The sequence below is a fragment of the Ceratotherium simum genome, chromosome 15 (assembly GCF_057802395.1).
Source record: "Ceratotherium simum simum isolate JZ-2026a chromosome 15, ASM5780239v1, whole genome shotgun sequence".
In the NCBI taxonomy this organism is placed as follows: Eukaryota; Metazoa; Chordata; class Mammalia; order Perissodactyla; family Rhinocerotidae; genus Ceratotherium; species Ceratotherium simum.
Genome location: NC_141914.1, coordinates 46,376,767 through 46,397,755, shown reverse-complemented (window position 1 = coordinate 46,397,755; position 20,989 = coordinate 46,376,767). Strand labels below are relative to the sequence as shown.

Below are 20,989 nucleotides of genomic sequence, written 5' to 3'. Positions count from 1 at the left end.
TGTACACAGTAGGTGGGAATGTAAACTGGTACAGCCGTTACGGAAAACAGTATGGAGGTTCTTCAAACAATTGAAAATAGAACTACCGTATGATCCCGCAATACTGCTTCTGGGTACATATCCAAAGGAAATGAAAGCAGTATCTAGAAGAGAGATCTGCACTGCCATGTTTATTGCAGCATTCTTCACAATAGTCAAGACATGGAAACAACCAAGTATTCATGGATGGATGAATGGATAAAGAAAATGTGTATACAGATAGATATATGTATACACACACACACAATGGAATATCATTCAACTGTACAAAAGGAGATCATGCCATTTGCAACAACATACATGAACTTGGGGGCCCTATGATATGTGCAATAGGCCAGACTGAGAGGGCAGAATACTGCACAGTATCACTTATATGTGGGGGAGGGAATAAGTTGAACTTGTAGAAACAGAGTAGAATCATAGTTGCCAGAGGCTCCGGGAAAGAGGAGATGTTGGTCAAAGGGTATAAGCCTTCAGTTATAAGATAAATAAGTTCTGAGGATCTAATGTATAGTATGGTGACTATAGGTAATACTGCACTGTGTACTTGCAATTTGCTAAGAGTGTAGATCTTAAGCGTTCTCAACACACGCGCACACACACACAAAGATAACTATGTGAGGTGATGGGTATGTTAATTAATTTGATTGTGATAATCATTTCACAATGTGCATGTATATCAAATCATCATGTGGGTTGTACACTTTAAATATATACAATTTCTTTTGTCAATTACACCTCAAAAAAGGACAGGATAGAAGGCAGACTAGTCTTATTCAGAATAAAAAATAGAATTCTTCCAATCAGCTCTTCCATAAAATTTACATGGCAGTCATGATTGGTCAAACTAGATATTTAAAAAAAATAGAAATAGCCTTAAAAAGATAGAAAACACTGGGAAATTTTTATTGCATGTTCCTCTATAGACCAGCTTTTCAGTTGTGTCAACAGACCTACCTTTTGTTTCCAGTAACGCTTTCCTATATCATTGTATGTATTTTTTTTCTATTGTGTGTATTTCTTATTCCTTTCAGATGTGTTCCATTTTGGGGTTCTTGAATAAATAGACTACTAAAAGAAGCAAGTATGAGGGCCGGCCTGGTGGCGTAGTGGTTAAGTTCGTGCGCTCTACTTCGGCAGGCTGGGGTTTGCAGGTTTGGATCCCGGCGCAGAACCTATGCGCTGCTTATCAAGCCATGCTGTGGCGGCATCCCACATGTAAAGTAGAGGAAGATGGGCACAGATGTTAGCCCAGGGCCAATCTTCCTCGGCAAAAAGAGGAGGATTGGCAACAGATGTTAGCTCAGGGCTAATTTTCCTCACCAAAAAAAAAAACAAGTATGTGTGGGAAAAATAATATGATGGGCAAAAATAATAATATCAAAATATCCAGGTATTTAGGTAATAGTTTGGATAGCAATAAAATGCTTATAAGAAGATACGTTTTTGCCAGAAAGGAAGCTGATCCCTTTGCGTTACAGCCCCAAACAAAACAAAACTTTATTGGATTATTATTTTTTAATTTCCATGTCTGATTCCGTTCTAGGTTCTATACATGTTTTTTAACAGACTTGGCTGGCTTCTAGGATTTCAAAAGCAACAGTAGATAGCGGCATTGTGGATTACAGAACAGGTATAGGGATAAATATATAGACTACAGCAAGCACATACAAAAATTTCACGTTGGTTTGGACAATTTGTGGTTGGTTTTACTGTGAAATCCTGATTTTATTGCATTTCATTGTGCTCGTAGCGTAATGTAATTTGGCATTTAATTCATATCAAAAGAGTTCTCTGTTTCATTTTAAAAAGTAATAACAATATATTAATTACATAGCTTTGTATGGAATCATATTAACTACAATACAGAACTGTCTCAACCAGCATGACTCCTAGTTTGGAACTGAGTTTTAAATGGATTATGTTGATGTCGATAGAAGGATCAAAACTAATAAAAGAACTAGCTGGCATTAATCACTCTCTTCTCTGCAGTCCCATAGTGCTTTATTAGTTCTTAATTTAAGAACTTAATTCATCCTGCTTTGATTTGTGTAATTTCTGTGCTAGCTCATCACCTCTATCAAACTGTGAGTTTCTTGTGTAGTGCCCTCATTCATCTTTCATATCCCACATCTATTAATAATTGTTCATATATCGAACAGTCATAACTCAAAAGAATAAAGGTGTTCTCTTTTTTTTAGAGTTTGCTTTTTAAATTTCTTTCAGAAGTTTTGTACAACTGTATAAAAGTGAAGATGACACAGAAATTTCAAAGAAGATTAAGACTCAGTGGACTTCTTTGGGCCTAGAAGATGTACAGTTTGTAAATTACTCCGTGCTGCTTAATCTGCCAGGCCCTTCTCCCAGCTCTGTGACTCTGAGCAGCAGCGGCCAGTGCTTTCACCCTAATGGCCAGCCCTGCAGCGAAGAAGCCAGAAAACATAGCAGCCAAGATCTGATCTACTCATACGCAGCCTATTCTGCCAAAGGAGCTCTAGAGGTAATGTGACCATTTGTCTCTGCCATTTACAGTGAAATGGAATTAGAAAACCACAGCTTTCATCTAAATGGAACTAACAGGCAAGATGCAGCATACAAAAGTCACCATTAAATAGTCTCAGTGTGGAGGGGCCAGGAAAGGGGAAGGAAGATTTGGATTGTCTTACCCTTTTCTTGTCATGTTTTGAAAGTGAAAACATGTTAGAAGAATTTAATTCAAAAGTGTTGAATGTGTGACTGAGTCATTCACATTTTGCTTCGTCTGTATAGTGCAAGTTCATTTCATTCTTTGGTTTTCAAGAGGCAAATTTTAATAGATTGGTATGATAGAAAGAATAGAAATGGAGGTGGTTGTGTTTTGAGATTGTGTACGCACACAAGGAATGAAGTGGAAAATTGATGTGATTGTTCTCACGCTTAAGATTTGAAATACAGTGCTTCTGCTTTCTTGATGGAAAACACATGAGCTAGGGATCCAGGTGTGGATTATTGCTTTACTTTTTCTGGGTTAGCTGGTTTTTTGCCCCCCCCCCTCCCGTGGTTAAGTGCATGGCTTCTAGAGCCACACGGACTGGGTTAAAATCTCAGCTCCCCAATTACCCACTGTTACTTAACCATCTAGGGCTGAGTTTGTTCATCTCGAACAGAGATGAGGATAATAATAGTTCCAACTTCATAAGGTTGTTGGGAGAATTAAATAAGCTAATATATGTAAATCTGGGAGGACAGAGCCTAGCCTGTAGTAAGGACAATATACCAGTTAGATACAATATATAATTGGTCACTAGTTTCCTTTAAGACAAATTTTCTGTCTCTATGTAAAAGTATCATTTTAATAAGTACATTTAGACTTTTATAAAACTGTAGATTGCCTTATGTAACGAATAAAATAATGTTGTTTCTGATTGTTGTTAATTATTGGCACAGATTTTTAAGAATCTACCTTATTAACTCTGATTAGTATATGAAATATTTAAATCACTTAAAATTACAGAAATACATGCTTTTTCCTAGTACCGTTTTTATTTTTTGAGGGGTGGAGTGGTGAGAGGCAATTTACCAGTAGGTTAGTGCTGTATCCTTCTCTGACTTTTAGCAGGACTATATATAACCAACACCACCTTAAAAAGCCTTCATTAATTAAAAGTTTTTTGTTGTTAATGCCATGAAGTGGATTCCAACTCCCAGTGAGTCGGACTCCCAGCATCGCAGAACCTGCCTAGTCTTTTTGCCCCATCCCCTCACCTTCCAGTGCTATATCAGACAATGCTCTGATGCTATTCATAGGGATTTCATGGCCAGTTTTTTCAGAACTGGGCAGCCAGGACCTTCTTCCTAGTCTGTCTTTGGAAGCTCCACTGAGACCTGTCCACGTTGGGTGACCCTGCTGGTATTTGAAATACCAGTGGCCTAGCTTTCAGCATCACAGCAAGACACTGCCACCACGGTATGACAGCCGACAGATGAGTGGTGTGGTTCTCTGAGCTGGAAAGAAACCAGGGTCACAGTGGTGAGAGCACCAAATCTTAACCACTGGACCACCAGGGCTGGCTAAATTATTAACTTATATTAATAAAGTTATTAAATTAAAAGTTAATACAGTATTAAATGTCTGCAGTATTTCTAGTGTAACACTCATCTAATTTGCTTTGATTAATATCAACTATTTCTGGTAGGCAATAATGGAAAAACATCCATGTATTAGTAAAAACAGAGGGAGACTGCCAGCACTCTTTGGATTCGGAAGCCTCCATCTCAAGTCAAGATTCCAAAGTTACCCCACGTATTTCCTCTCAGACTCCCAACCCTGCATAAGCCCCACACGTTTCCAGCCTCCTCTTTATCCCAGTTGATTCAAGTCCAGCACAGTCATCTCAAAAGCATATCCAAAACACAGAACAACGAAACCCCAGGAGCTTGAGTGGATCCTTAGAATCACTCCCATCTATTTGCTGTTCAAGCTCCTCTGGCAAACATTCATTATTCCTTGATTGAGGTGATATGGAAAAGCCATGAAACTACAATTTCTGTCGCCGTTTCCTCAGCGTGGCCCTCTTCAGTAATCCACTGGGCCCATGGATTGGTTTTTACGTTCCTATGTAACCATACCTCTGAGAGTTTTCTACACATTTTTCTTATCAATTATAGATGTTTAAATTTTCTCTTTGTTTCGTATAATAGAAAACCAAGGTCTACTACAGAATCATGGAATTACTTAAATGTCCATGAAGTCAGAAGTCACTTTGGGACCCTCCTACTATATATAAATTTTTTAAAAAGAAGTGTTGAAAAAGACTTAAAGTAGCTATTAAAAGGAAGAAATAAAGTTAGCTATAGATATAGAAATATACTCCATGTTTGAAATATTAGGCCTAAATAAAAGGGAGTAGTGTTTAAAGGAACTAAAATGCAATTATGGATAAAACAAACACCTTGTATTTGAAGAACGTAATTTGAGAAATTAACCGTGCAAATTAGATGAAGACACTGACAATAACTATTTTAGAATTATATTAATAATTCAAATCTATTACACTAAGTACATAATTTAAATACCTATATCAATAAAGGATATAATGTTATATTGATTTTTTAAACTAAACTATATTATGATTTTCAAAAGCATAGCAATTGCTAGGTGACTATTTTATATGCGTATATAATACTTGCATATATTTCATATACATGTTTTAGACTGATGCATTATTGAAACTCACATATGCTAATTAATAGGACACTGGTGATTTTTCTGTATCTCTTCAGACCATTCCCTAATTCAAATCAAGCTTGAGAGGTTGCTACTGATGATTCAGGCATACCTACTTTTTGATTTTGAGTACACTGTGTTTGCATGAATTTCTATCAGGCAGAGCCATTAACAAGTTCTTAAATTATTCTAGTCTGACTGCCAGCAAAGCTCCCCACTACTTTGCTTTTGACAAGGTTATTTGTAGAAGAGGAGTGCCCCTTTTCTTTGAAGAGCTGTCATATCCATTCATCATATGACTGTTTTGTATAAGCTTCCAATTTTTGCTTTCTGGTAACAGTCTAAACAGCAGTTGTGATATCTGAGATCTACTTCGAAAACCTACTTAGTGCCAGCATGATGGATGGTGTACTTTGCAACTTCTTTGTAATTCATTGTGCACGGGAAAGGTGACATTGTTTACCCCATCATAATGACAGGTGGGTCAGTAAAAGGGTCCTAAGGAGAGTTGTCCTGTCAGATGCAAAATACATATTAAAATGGATACATAAATAATTTAGCATGAGTGAGGTTAGCTTCAGAGAGTAAACAGTGATTTATACTTTTATTAAAAGGCAAATATCAACTATAATATCATCATAATGTTAAAGACATTGTAGTGCGTGCTGACAATGTCGAGTCAGTTTTATAAATAGAATATATGGCTTTATGTAATCCCTGTGCAATTATTTCTTTTGTCCTTTGTGAAACCCATGCAGATGCAGAAAAGCTAAGGGAACAATTAATATTTAATATAGGTTGGTCAGATTGGGTTTGCCATGTTCTTATTTTTGGACATGGGATTTTTTTTTATTCCAATACATTTAATGGATGTTGGAGTTTTCTTTCTGTTAAGCATTATTTTGTGTCTGAAAGACAAGGCAAATAATGCAATTTTATGGAGAAACTTATTTTCATCAACTATGCATGAAATATTAGTAAATCATTTATCACTACCTTGTACCTCAGAGAGCATAGTTCAAGAACCTGGACTAGCACCCTTCCTTATTAGTTTAATAACTCTGGTTTGATCACTTCCATTCTGTAAGTCTCAATGTCCTTGTGTATAAGGGGATAATAGTACCTCAAATGGTCCTTGTGGAGAAGAAATGATATAAATCACGTAAAGTGCCTGGCACTTAGAAAGCACTCAATAAATGTTAGCTACTGTTGTTATTATTTGGTATAAAGTAGAAACATTTAAATGGGAGAAATGAAGAAAATATCAGAACTATATATCATAAGATTTGGAAGCACGAACTTTTACTATATTGTCTAAATATAATCTTCCTGTCTTATGTTTAACAGAAATGTTAGTCATTAGGGAGAAAAATGCCTTGATTAGTATGAATAAAGAATTAAAAAATATATAATTCTCATAAACTATTAAAACATCAATTAAAAAAAAGTTAAAAAATATATATATATAATTCCCTGATCATATTTTTAACTTAAAACTGAAAGCTCAAAGAAAGTAGGAATTAACTATTTTATTTTTGAATGCAGAATGACAAATCATGTCAGGTTGGGCCTGAAGAGCATTCCTTGTCTTTATTTTGTGAAATATCAAGACATGGTTTAATACATGAAACCTGTACACTGTATCAAATATTGTGTCAAAAGGTCTTAAAGAGAAACAATATAACCACTGCATGGAATTCTTGGCTAACTTATAATCAGATGTCTATTTTCTCATGGCTAGGAAAACTTTGTCTTTCTCTTTTATTTTTAATATTTTCAAACAAAAGCAAACTTATCAGTGTTGTGGTCAAAGACAGAGCTATATGCATTTGGCTCTGAATGATTCTTGTTATAGATAAAAATATCAGAAAGCTTAAAGGAGTAGAATGGAATTGTATTATTATCTGGGTATGAAGATGAAGCTACTGTCTCACCAACAGAAATGTGAGCTTGGAGCAGTTTTTCAATATTGAAAATAACTTTACATTTTATTTGTCTCCTTTCTTTTTCCGTTGTGGAATCGGTCTTTTGGTCAACAATGGAGAATTGTGAGATGAATAGCTGTGAAAACAGTTGTATATAAAGTTGTTATTAATTTTTTTAAAAAATCTATGTATAATCCTTTGGCCCACTATGAACTTTTTTTTTTTTTGAGGAAGATTCACCCTGAGTTAACATCCGTTGCCAATCTTCCTCTTTTTTTCCTTTTACGTGAGCCACCATCACAGCATGGCCGCTAACAGACGAGTAATGTAAGTCTGGGCCCAGGAACCGAACCCAGGCCACTGACCAGAGCATGCCAAACTTGACCAGTAGGCCACCGAGGCTGGCCCCCAATATGACCTTTTATTTCTGATTTCATGAGCTCTGTGCACTGAGTTAACAAAACAATTCCATAATTGCTGCTTTTCTGTTTGATGATAATAACCATGAGATTAGTGTCTATATATTTAAGGTATATATTTTTTCCTGTATTTAAAATTTAGGTACAAGTATTTACAAGTAAAGAGGTGATCTATCACAATATATTGTTCATAGTTAAATATTTGTTAGAGAGGTTACATCTTCTACCTAGGAAAGAGAAAATAACCTTATTTTATTAAATAAAAATTTTAAAACAAAGATAGCAGAATTCAACTAAGTAGTTCAAGTGCAATGGACTATTTTTCTTCTCTTCATTAGAACAAATATGGCATTTTTAGTGAGAAAGTGTTTGACTACAGACTTCTAATTTGACTAAAGTTATATCTAAATATTCTGAATTGCTATAATTAAGTGTTATTTGACAGAAAATTCTAGGTCAGCATTTTACTTTTATTTTTAATATGATTTAAAGCATATCACTTATAGTGTTAAGTGATAATGTAACTTTCTTAGCATATTTCATTTATGTCTTAATTTCCATAAAATGCCAGTATTTAAATATGTAGTTTAAAAATAAGATTTACTTCATTTCAGTAGGTGCTGCAAATTCGGTCTTTTCAGAACGAGCGTTCTGTGCAAAGGTTGATCCTTAAGTTTATGCATTATTTCGATATACTAATTTAATTGATTTTAAAAGAAGCAGAATTCTGTCATATTGCTTTCATGGCCTCCAGGAAGATTTCTCTTGAATCAATTTGTAACTCCTTCAATATCCTTACCTTAATAAGTTGAGTATCATTTATTAAAGTGCCCTGTGATTATTAATATGTTTTTCCTCATATTTTAATTTGATACTGAAAGATTAACTGACATATATAGAATTTAACCAGCTGGGTCTCACTAATAAAACAAGAAACATTCAGCAAATACATACTGAATGCCTTTCATATGCCAATCACAGGGGACAAAGTGATGAATAAGAAACTTTGAACACTGCCCACATATAGCTGGCAGTCTAATAGGAGAAACTGGTAGTTAGGTAAGCAGTTACAAAACTGCATGGCTGGAGACTGCTATGAACCACTAGCAAGTTATTTAAATATTCTACACTCCAGTTTCCTCATCTATAAAATGGGCAGAAATATCTACCAAATATGAATGTTCTGAAGATAGACTGAGAACAGCTGATACAATGTCCACAGTAAAATGTCTAGCACAGAAAACAAATGGTTAAGTATTAATTTTCTTTTTTCTTTATCTGTCATAATAGTCCTGTCCAGTTTAATCCTTCTCACAGTACACGTATATGTGGGTGTGGACACATACACACTCAAAACCCCTATATGCAATTTCCAATTTTCTAACAGCTAGGGTTTCCTGTGGACCTCTTCTTGCCCTTATCTCTCTCTTGCTGTTACCCACCTCTTGCCCTCATCTACTTTGTGACTCTTTCGACCTTACCAAGGCCCAGGCACGAGCCTCAACCCATATCTCTAAGGCATTCCTATTTCTGTTTTCAGCCACCTAGCAAACACTTAAGTAGTGTACTGTCCTACCACTTTAAAAGGCCAGGCACAAGTGTCCCAGTGGCGTATTGGACTGGCCAAGCCAGCTTATTCCTACTAGTGAAAGTTGATTCTGTGAATCTTCCCTAATTCTGGTCTGAAATTTAAACTGTAGAAATTTTCAAGTGCTACACATCGGGGCTTTTTTTTTTTGCCCCCACAGATCATTTTTACTAGCATACATTTTCCCAGCATTCAGCACTTAGCAGCAGAATGGTGTGCGAATTGCACCATGGCCACAATATTAGAGTGGGGTGGGCAGAGTCAAGAGCAATGCCATTGGGTAGAAAGTGAGAATGCAGTCAGATTCTGCTTCAAACCCCTTAAATGCCTTCCATCCAGAGCCACAGAGGCCACTCAAAAGTCAATAATAGTGTTATAAGGGGCAAGGAATTTCCGTCTGCTTTTCTTCTGAAAGGGGCGTTTTCATAGTCAGATAGAGTTTACCTTCTAGACAGAGCTAAGGAAGATCAAGAGGTAAGTTCTTTTCAAGAATTCCCTCAAGTAATCTGATATATAGACCTTCCTGGAATACTTCTGGCTCCTGAAGCATTTTGCAAAATATCTGCTGATCTTCCATCCTCAACCTCCAACAACTGGGACTGGTCCACCAGCTCCCTGCCTGGACTTTCAACACAGTGACCCCGTTTCTCCATTGCCCTCCACTCTCACCCCAGGAGAGATGATTAAGTCATTCTAGGATGCTTGTCTCTGAAGCAATTAACTAATGCTGCTGCTGTTATTCTTTTTTTTTTTGAAGATTCTTATTCCTAGTTAACTGCAGGGAAACAATAAATAGATTGAACATGGGAAACGTGATATAGTGGCGGACACTCTCACGGTTGGTTATTGTTGATATTCAGGGAGATATAAATGGACTAGGATTAATCTTTTACAGTAATTTATTTTATTCATTCTCTTGTTGAGAAGAATAGTCTAGATCCAGTTTCCCTATACTTCTTTTGTTTCTAGGGTTTGTTGACCAAATGGGGCCAAATCTTCTTTTCAGTCTGTAAACGCTCTTAAGTCTCCTTTCTAGTAAAAGCTGACCGACCAACCAACATACTACCACATCTCTCGGTGGTACATCTACCAGGGAACTGTTGAATACTATCTAACTGTTGCTCTTTTCTTTGTTGACAAATTTCCTAAAATTCCATCCTTATACAATCCCTACCACTGTAAGAAAATCAATAACTTCCGATTTCAAAATTCAGTAGTCATGTTTTACTCCTTAGACATATGCGATGTCTTTGTCTCATTTGATATAGATCCTCATTCTGTTAAGGAGTTTGTACTTACCTCTGCCTAAAAAGTTCCCCCAGGTCACTGAGTGACTTCTCATCATTTGGATGTGATCTCCTTAGCAATGCCTTCCCTGTCTTTCTTATTAAAATAATTTCTAATCACTCTCTATTCCATTACCCTTCTTTATTGTCTTTACGGCATATCATAACTGAAAATCTTCTGAATTGTTAGTGTCTTTATGTTTTTATTTTGACCTCTCAGTGGGGGAAAGTAAGCACGGTGTGAGGCACCTTTTGTAACACATTTTCCTCCATACCTTCAGAAACTAGAATATAACCTGACACATATTGTTGGAAAATGAAAAACATTCTCTCTTGAATAGTCTCTTCCTGGGACTTCCATATATTTGTTTTCTCCTACCTCACTCTATATTTTTCATAATCTCTTTTTTAAAAGATATATTCTTTTTTGCTTTTAAACTGACTGTTTAATAAAAATGGCTAAAAGGAAAGATACTCTGGCTGATTATGTTATTTTTTAAAAATTGGACAAATAATACAAATGAATATCTAAATATTCTCTAAGGGATTCTTTGTTAAATTGGGGAAAATGTAAAGATATTTTTTCTTCCCAATGATCTATATTTTCTTAATCTAGTATGCAATCTTACTCTAAAATTACATGATTTTGTCTGCAGACTTTGGAGACTATAGACTTAAAATATGGAAATGTAACCTGGCACTTTGGTTAAATTTCTATATTACAATAGTTTTAATTTAATTTTCTCAACCTTTAGTTGGATATGCATTCTATGTTAGATTATAAAACATTTTGTAAATTTGTTAAATAATTACTATATGCCAAGATAAGTAACTACTCTGGCTTATCTTTGTTATTTCTGCTATCAAAATATGGTCACCGTGCCATTAAGCATTGCATTTAGTATATCATTATAGAAAATATTTTTTTCAACAAGTGTATCTATTACAGTAAAAAAAAAAAGTGATAAAATTGACAAGCCACCCCTTTATCTATTTTTTACACCAAAGACAGCAAAATGAATTGTGTGTTGCATATTTAATGCTGAATTCAGTTGGGGTGTACTAGTTTAACACAATAGTTGGTGTCCCTTCTGATTGGTTGGGAGTCCATTTTAACTAATTAGTACTTGTGCTGTTCTAGTTATTAAATATTTTAAATAAATAAATAGCAGTTATTTAAATTATTAGTTATTTAATATTAAAATATTTTATATAGCTCCCTGCTTTTGCCAGCTCCTATGTAATTGGTCTTGGTTAGCTCAAATACTATTTTGAGGAGTCTGAAAAAGTGATGATTTCTTAGTTATGTCTGCCACAGGAAAGGGAGGAAGCAGCATTGGTTTTCATACTTCAGTACATTGTGGTCTTCATGATAACGTCTATGATGGAAAGCCCTTGAGTGAAGTTGAAAAAGAAGTATTAATAAAATTCTGACAATCTCTGAATTTTGAACTCTTCATAAATGCTAATGTACTAATGCTTTTTAGAAAAGACAAGGTAAACATGGGAGGTCACTCTGATTTTACAATTTTTTAATAAACATAAGCACTTTAATTTGAAGAGGATTCAAAAGCTAGATTTTATAAGATAGTAGTAAGTTTCTAAAATAAAACTTGTATTTAGATGAATAGTACTTCTGATAATCCTGTGTTTTGTCGGTATGAGAACTGCTTGGGTTTACCGTTTCTGACTTTGAGTAGAAAATTACTATTTTAGTCAAAGCAGGCTTTTCAAACATTCTGTACATTCAGAATCTCTCTTAGGAAGAACTAGGAGGATTCAGCATGATTGATTTGGTTGAAAAATATCAAGTCTAAAAAATTTTAAAGCATACATCATTTCGTAAGCATGAATAATTTTTGCTGCCTCAAGGTAGAAGAGAAACATGGCACTGGATCATTCCTCAGTGTGGAGCCCAGGCACCCACAGGGGGATGGCCCCAGAGACACTTCTCTGACCTAGTTACTTTCTGCAATTATTCTATTTATTTGATTTAGCTGACTACACAAAATAATTCTATTCATTTCTCGTAGTTATTCTCTTCCGTTGCTTCTGCTCAGTATAGTCTCAATTTTTGTATAGAACCACTGATGTCATAGAATGTCACTTTTTAATAGTTGATTTTTAGTCACTGCTAATTGTCTAGTTTATGATTCCTTCTAATCACATATTTTACAGTGAATAGAAGATAATTGTATTTTACTGTTTAATGTTTGTTTCTAAAGTGTGCCAATCTTCCTTTCAGCTGTTTCCATATGGCCCACTGCTCTCTGTTGTCATCCCAATACTTTTTGTTTTTTAACAAAATATAAAATATTTGTTTTTTTGTTTCAATTGTTGCTGCTGTTTTAAGTTCTTTGTTATTAGTTCAAAAATTAATGTACAGAATTTAAATAAAAATTAATGTGTGGACTTTTTTATATTTCTCTCTGATAAAAAAACTAGAACAACAGAACTAGCTCCGTTTCACTCTGTACCTCTCAGTCACTGGCTCCTATGTGTCAGGGAAGTCCTCAATGGAAAAACTGGTGCACATGGTGTGAATAGCTCAACAAGTACCGAGGTTCCTGCTCATTTGACATTTCCCAAAGGCACTAGTCAGATGTGACTTAATCCTTGGTATTTGGGCATAAATTAAACATAACACCCAACCAGTTAAGTGGATGATTTTCTAGTGTGACAGAATACGTACAATAAGAAGAGGTTCATTATAGCAATGAGAATATGTGGAAGCAATAGCTTGACATTTTATCATATCACTGTATATTGATTTGTGTCTCAGAAAAATTCAATGTGCTTTCTTGCAGCTGTGATTTTCAGCTTGCTTGAAGGTAAATAGGAAAGATTTTCAGAAAGGACCTGATTCACAGGCAACCTTTGAAGGCAGTAGATACATTTTTATTATCACCTGTCAAACCGTCAGAACATTGAGACTTCTGTAATTGTTGATTTTAATGCCTAGCCTCAAAGTGCATAAGCCAAAATAAATTGATATAGCCTGTGTTGAGGAATATTTTTGTGAAAAAAACCTCTTACCTTTTAAAATGCTTTAATCTATTGACATGTGCAATTTAAACAAGATGAGTTGAAGAGCTCTTTAATTAAAATTGCCATTGTTGACAGAAGCTATTCCTATTTTCCGATAATGTATGTGTCTTTTACAGAATTATTATTTTTGTAACTGTCGTATCTTTCTGATATGTACACAAAGTAACAGTCTGGCCTACACTCTCTCAAACCTCTTCCCCAGCCTCTCCTAAATATGAAAAATATGTGCATTAGTATAACCAATTGAGTAATAGTTCTGTTTTAAGATGCTATCAGTGAATCGCAAATAATTAGTAGGTACTTAGAAATTTGAAATAGAAAATATGAATTCTCTCATGTGATCATTAATACTATATGGTCTTATTTAATCAGGCTTTTAAAATCATAGATCAACAATTATTTATATGGTAACAGTATCAGCAAACTCAAAGATCGAAATAGTAGGGCCCTGATGTAATCACATTTTAATAGGAGCAAAATTATAATCAAAATCCATTCTGACAGAAGTGATTTTAACAATTAGATTTTCTTGGCAAATCAATTTGTAAGTGCAGCTTAACTTTTCAGAGATACTGTATAAACTGCAATCATTTCAAGACAGGTAAGCCAACAGTGTATGCTGGACACCTGGGTGAGAATGAGTGTGCAATGGGACCCTTACCGAGGAAATTTCCCTGTATTGGAAACTAACACTGGTAGACAAATATATGTATAAAGAGCCAGTCCCATCAGGGCCTTAAGAGAGGCAGAAACAGATCTCTCTGGGATTCAAAGTAGATAAGATCACATATAATTGAGCAACAGGGAAATACAATTCATCAGGTAGGTAACATTTGAAATGGTTTTTATTAATAATAAAGTTTTTACAGACGCAGATGAATATGACTAACAAAATATTTCATGCCAGAAATATTTCCTCTAACAGTTATATTCACCAATCTCTTGGTGGTATTCAACTGTTCTTCTGAAGACAAAATTCTTTCTTCAAATGAGTCTTCTATGGAAGCTCTTTGTATAAAACTGGTTGAAGTGCATTAGCTCCAATTGAGAAGAGTGGGAAGTTAGAGGTCTGGATTCTTGGTCTCCTTTTTTTCACTGTTTGCCACTGCTAACTCCTTATCAACACCTCGATGTATATCTGCTATAGTTTGAAACAGCACATTTTGTATTATACTTGTATCATTCTAAAGCATAACAACTATTATTTTAATAATGGAAATTACAGAAAGTGAAGCTGAAAGGAATCATCTTGGCTCATAGGAATATGTGTTTGACAGAAACGTCAGTGCAGTACTTTTCAAGGAGGAAGAAAGGGGTAACTACCTCATAGGATTCCTCTTAGAATCTCCAGAAAGGCATGAAATTTTTATATTAGTAAAAGGATACTTTTAAAAATGAGAAATATTGGTATAAAATGTAAGATAACTGTAGGGTGGTAGTGGGACAGAAATAGTTGTTTGGGATCATATTCTAAAGTCTTTGAATTGCCAGGCTGGCACATGTGGTAGTATAGGTTGTATCTTGCACAACTCAAAGATTGTCGTTCAAAACTGGATGTGTGCACAACCTGAACAGCTGTGCATGATAGACTTTGTACTTAATTTGAATAACAATAGTCTTTATTTTCAAGCCTGAGAATGGTATGATTGTAGTTGAACCTTAAGGAAATTAATCTTGCAGTATTTTGTAAAATGATTCAAATTCCAGAAACATAAATATAGAATATACATACTTGGTGGTCTGTTAGAGGTGTAAACTGGGTTTGTAACTTGTTTAGAAGGGAAAGGGCAAAGCAAAAATGACTGTAAACATTTTTCTCAAGTGATTAAAAGAATTGTTGTACCCTGATAGAAATAGAGAGATGTCATGTTTGTGGTGATTGGGATGGGGTAAGACATACAATTAGTTCTCCTTTGAACATTTCAAATTACTGTGAATGGTTTTTGTCATACTAAATGGGCAATTTGGTATAATTCCTCCAACAAGGCTTTATTTTCCTTTGTCTTTTCTCCTCTTTCAGGCTGAAGTCATTGATGTGAGTTATGGAAATGCAGATGATTTAAAAAGGATTAAAAAAATGAAAAATACAACGAATCAGATTGCACTCCTGAAATTAGGAAAACTGCCACTACTTTATAAGGTTGGTCCAATGGCTCTTATTCAGTGGTGGGGTGAATATTTTGTTTTGTTGCAGTTACATGCTTCTGTGAGTGTAGAGTGTGTGTGAGTGTGAGAGAGAGAGAGAGAAACAGACAGCTAGACAGACACAGAGGCACAAAGAGGCAAAGAGTGTCACAGGAAGATGGCTTTTCCAAAATAGAAAATTTTAAATTAAGAGCTCGAAGAAAAAGAAATTGATGTCCTATTTCTTAAGACAGGAGATACCTTAAGCTAGATATTAGTGAGTTTGTGGGACTTGGATAAAATTGGCATACTCTTCATAATAATACCTATCTGGAATGCTAAAAATGGAACCACAGTGTCCTCTTCTCATGACATATGTGAAACTTCCAATCTATTATCAAAACTGACTAACCATTATGTGCTTTATGTTAGACTAGTATCTATCTAATTTATATTCCTTAGAGATGGATTTTGTCAACTCTCTAACTTCACGAATACTGACTGTGCTCAGGAATTTAATTAAGATATAATGTGCTAAGGAGAAAAGAATTTTGATTTGCTTTATTTAAATAGAAGTTTATTAACACTCATCCACTAGATGCATTTACATAATTAAAGCAGCTTGATCTAAGTATCTCGTAATGAGCTGCCGTAATAGACAGCCACTACTGCTCAGTCTTACTTCATTTTCTCTTTCTATTAAAAAAGAAGGGTCAGTATAGTTATGTCACTGGAACTCTGGTTCTGAAGATATATTGGATTTCTCCTCATCCAACCCTAAAGGAGCTTTGCTAATTCCCAGGTTCAAAAAAGTTTCCAGAAATCTCTTGGCACACTCTGTAAGGAGACAAGAGTACATCCTGTGTCAGTTTTTCATTATCTTCCAAAGATGCCCTTATACTTGAATCCATGTCTGATAGTAGACAACAGGCCAGAATTTTAAGATAGTCTTGAAAATATAATATATAGAATAATAATTTTTTTGCATGGTAATTTGTCAGTTTATATTAAATGCCTTAAAATAATCACATTTTCATCAAATAATTCCAGTTCAGTAAATTTATTTCTAAAGTAGAAAAAAAAAACAGAGATAATAAACATGATGACCAATGATGTGACAAAATATTACAAATGATATGTCCAGTTTAGTATTTAAAATCATGCTACGTTTGTACAGCTGAATACGTACCATACAATAATTACAATGTAAAGAAGAATATTTAATGATGTGAAAATCCTCATAAGTCAAACAAACAAGTTATAAAGAAGACATTCAAAATAATAATGCTATTATTGGTACTTCTGAAGGTAACTGTTAGTAATATAGGCTAGATATTATTCTAAGCATTTGTTGTGTATTATCACATTAATCTTCACAATAACTGTGTTGTTGAGGTAAAGACTGTAATTATCCTCAATTTATAAATGAGATAACTAAGGTAGAAAAAAAAGATAAGTGACTGGCTCAAAAACAAACAGCTAGTTACATGCAACAATCCGGATTTACACCTAGGCAGTCTCATCTCAGATCCTGAGTCTTTAATGTATACGTGTGTCTGTGTGTGTGTGTATGTGTCTGTATGTAGGTAGAGTAGATTGGTCAATAGATAGGCGATCAAGATGTTAAATTGAAGTTTTTAACTGAAACTCTAAGATAAAAAAGAGTGGATGTTTCAAAGTGAGCTACCCAACAACAATATTTCAAAGGAAATAATTGAAAACGTGTTAGACTATTGTTAAACCCCTCACTCACATCTGGGATATAAAAGGTTTGGAGATTGTGGGGGGAGGATTTTATGAACAGGAATTTCAGAAATTTATTTTAAGTTCCCCTGCAAGCCTCGTGACTGGGGCTTCAATGAAATCACACGGAGGGCTTAATGTATGTCCTCTGTAGTATGAGGGACGTGGTAGACTGGTGTCTGACTCACCTGAGAAACCTAAAGGTAAGAGTTGGGTTCACTTAGCATCTAATAAATGAGCACAAAAGGAGTGTCTGTGTTGGGATTGGCCTGTGTCCCCAGAGCTGGAGCAGAAAAATACACGTATGTTTCTCTTGATAACGTTGTTAGTTATATAGGCTGGATATTTTTGTAAGCTTTTTTTGTGCATCATCACATTAATCTTCATAATAACTATGTTATTGACGTAAGAACTATTATTATCTTCAATTTATAGATGAGTATCATTAGTGCATGGGGAAGGAAATATACCAGAGTACCCTTCTTCTCCAACAACAGACCCGAGCTGATGAAGGGGCAAGAAGATGAAATTTTAAATCAAGGGTAGAGTTTTGATCATGATATGAGACTAGGCATTCTAATTATTTATTTAAGACCAGTGACTCAAATTGATTACAGAGGTTTTTACCACCAATAATCAGAAAAAATCTTCATGGAAATGTTGGGGGAAGAATGTTCCTCTCCGGAAATGTTTTAAAATGGCAGTGGGAGACAAAGTAACATTGCTTTAAGTATGTTACATGAATCCTGCTTGTTCAACCTACCAGGGGTATGTATGACAAGAATGTTATTTGTGGTAGAGGCCAATTATATAAACTGGGTAGATGGAATTATGGATGATTTCTACTGGTTTATATTTTCCTGAATTTCTAAATGTTCTACAATGATTGTGTATATATTTTGTAATCCAAAAAGAAAAAAGCCTTTAAAAATTCAAGTTAGGATAAGGCATTTCAAAATTTTTCTAACAGTTTTTATAGACCAAATATTCAAAATCCTTACCAGTAGATAATGGGTTAAAACAAAGCAAGCTTCTTTGTATTTGACTGCTCTAGAGGATAGTTACACTATGAAACCCTTTGGCCATATCTACAAAGTAGTGAATTATCTAGGATGCAATTTTCAAGAACCTGGTATATTTTTTCTATTCATTTATTTTCCTTATAGGCCTGTGAATAGATTTAACAAAGTTCTATGCAGAGTCCCTCTCCAGAGAAAGCCTTGTCACAAAAGTGGCATTATCTTCTAGGCAGAGAAGATAGGACATCCTTTCTTTAACTTTTTAAATGCCGTCTCTGTTTTCTGTGGATTGTCCCAGAGATTTGGGGGATTGTTGATACTGTATCTTAGTAAAGAAAAAGAAGCAGGGCTTAGACAAGGGTGATGCAGCATGATTACAGCCGAGTTTGCTTCACCTGTTCATCAAATATACTCTGAGGCTGAAATTCGAAAGGGAGGTGCTACAGTAATACAGCTGGTTGGAGACAGGCAGACAACCGATTGACTTCTCTGTGAATCACAATTGTTAATCATGATTCTGAGTGAGCATCTGGACTGGGAGCATGCAGCTGAATGAGAAAAGTTAATCTCATTTTAGCTGTGCAGTAGTTACTAAATCATAGTTCAAAAATGAATTTGGGAGAAAATCTGCATCTGAGATAGGGAGGGCAAAGGGGAAGCATAATTGTGATATTAAATTATCTCCTAAAATGAGTAGAAAAATAATATGCAGCCAAGAAGGAGGAGATCTCATTAGTTTTATCATAAATACTATGTATGTATTAATTTAGTCTCCAGGAAGGGATTGATGAGAAAATCCTCACATTGTGTAGCAGGAACTGTTAAAAGCAAATGGCTTTTAGATATGTGTCTTGACATCCACAGGTTTTTGATGAAGCAGAGAGCCAACCAAGTTCTCCAGAGCTAGCTTGTTTAGTTTCCTGAATCTTAAATCTTAAAGGCTTTAGGTTTATTTTAGCTTTGTATCTATAGTAGTTTATTTTATGACAGAGTGCTTTAATTCTCTAAGCCTTAAGACAAAATATTCTTTTATATATCATAATGGATTCACTTAGGTTTCTCTTAGTGAAAATCTGAGACATAGTAATGCAGATCCTAAGACCCTCACAAATTCCCAAATTGCTGAACAGCACTCTAGTATGAAATTTATTTTATAAAATGTAATAAAAGCATTTGGATTTCTTTTTTAGAGCCATTTTCACAAAAAGCAATAATTAAAAAAAAATTACTGTGTACTCCATGACAACTAGAAATCAAGTAAATCCCACTGAAGTGTGGTGGCTGAATCATCGTCTAGGTCCACATCCCATATCAGCCCCACGTCTTGTAGGAGTCAAGTTTGTATGCAGTAAAATTACAAATGAATACATATCTTATACCTTTTGTGCATAGCAAAATCACACATAAGAATCCACAAATGCTATTGCTATTTTTTATAAATGAAGCTGTAGGATCCCAAAAAGGAAACCCCAACTCCAGTCTCGAGAAGGCACGGACCCACAGACACAGAAGACTGAGCTTGATGCAAACGCAAGAGGTTTACTAAGCAGAGCTCCGGGTCGACACGTATCTCTCGCAGGAGACAGAGGAGTCGACCCCGGACCTTAAAGGGCAAACTCTTATATAGGGCTTGGAAGCACAAAGCGGGAAAAGGTTGGCGCGGTCTTACATGATTGGCTAATTTAAAACATTTAAACAGTTACATTTTATGGCGCGAATTGCTATGGCGCGAAGCGATTATCAGGTTACACACACGCGTCCCCATCTGGACCCCCTCCACCCCGACCCTCCCAAACTTATCCCTCTGGAGCACTCTCTTGTTCTCAATTCTTCCCCAAACAGTTTAGGGTGGGTCTTTCATGAATAGAGTCAGTCAGGATCCATAAACGTTCCTCCCTATACCAGGAATCCTTAGGGCGTGGAGGTGCCTGTCTCTAAGGTAGTAACTTTTTAATTTTTAATACAAGTTTTACTTCCTTCAAAGCAACATACAACTCATTGCTAGTGTTCACTGTTATATGGTAAGATATTAGTAAATATTAGCTATTTTTTACATTTTATATACATTTTTATTCTTATAGTCACAATTTTAATGATGCAGGAATCCAAATAATTTTGTAGTTTTCTACAAATGAAACATTTTTCTGTCTGTTCATCAGATAGGATTTATATTTTAATATCAATTGTGCATTGTTTGGCTGGTATATAACTTAACCAACCACCACTTATGTCCATAAAACAATCTTATATAGGCAGGCCTTTCAGAAGAGCCTGGAGGAAAATGAGAGGTAGGAAACAACTGTTTTGTGTTTATACTTTCAAATAGATTGTTTCCCACAAATTAGGAAAGAGTGGTAGTATTTAAAGAAAACTTCATACTATTTGAATTTGACTATTTCAAAGTAAGTAAATTTAAAACATTGAGCTGGGGATTTAGTGAGGAAATATCTATAGATATTGGTGATTTACCAATCAGTATTCAACAAATGGGCAATTGGAAGATCAATAAGAAGTCCTCTAGTTTAGGTAAAGTAAATGCTGAAAAACACTATATTTTGAAAACTAACTTCACATGAAGCATTCTCATACTGT

General features: G+C 35.0%; 1 protein-coding gene across 10 annotated transcripts in view; it reads left to right on the top strand.

Moving 5' to 3' along the window:
• NAALADL2 (N-acetylated alpha-linked acidic dipeptidase like 2) overlaps positions 1-20,989 on the top strand; it is a 1,131,941-nt gene that overhangs the window by 568,019 nt on the left and 542,933 nt on the right. For all 10 annotated transcript variants that reach the window (XM_087440003.1, XM_087440001.1, XM_087440004.1 and 7 more), the window contains 2 exons: positions 2,266-2,539; positions 15,532-15,651. In XM_087440003.1, the coding sequence (XP_087296129.1) occupies positions 2,266-2,539; positions 15,532-15,651 (394 nt within the window). The remainder of the gene's footprint in view (positions 1-2,265; positions 2,540-15,531; positions 15,652-20,989) is intronic.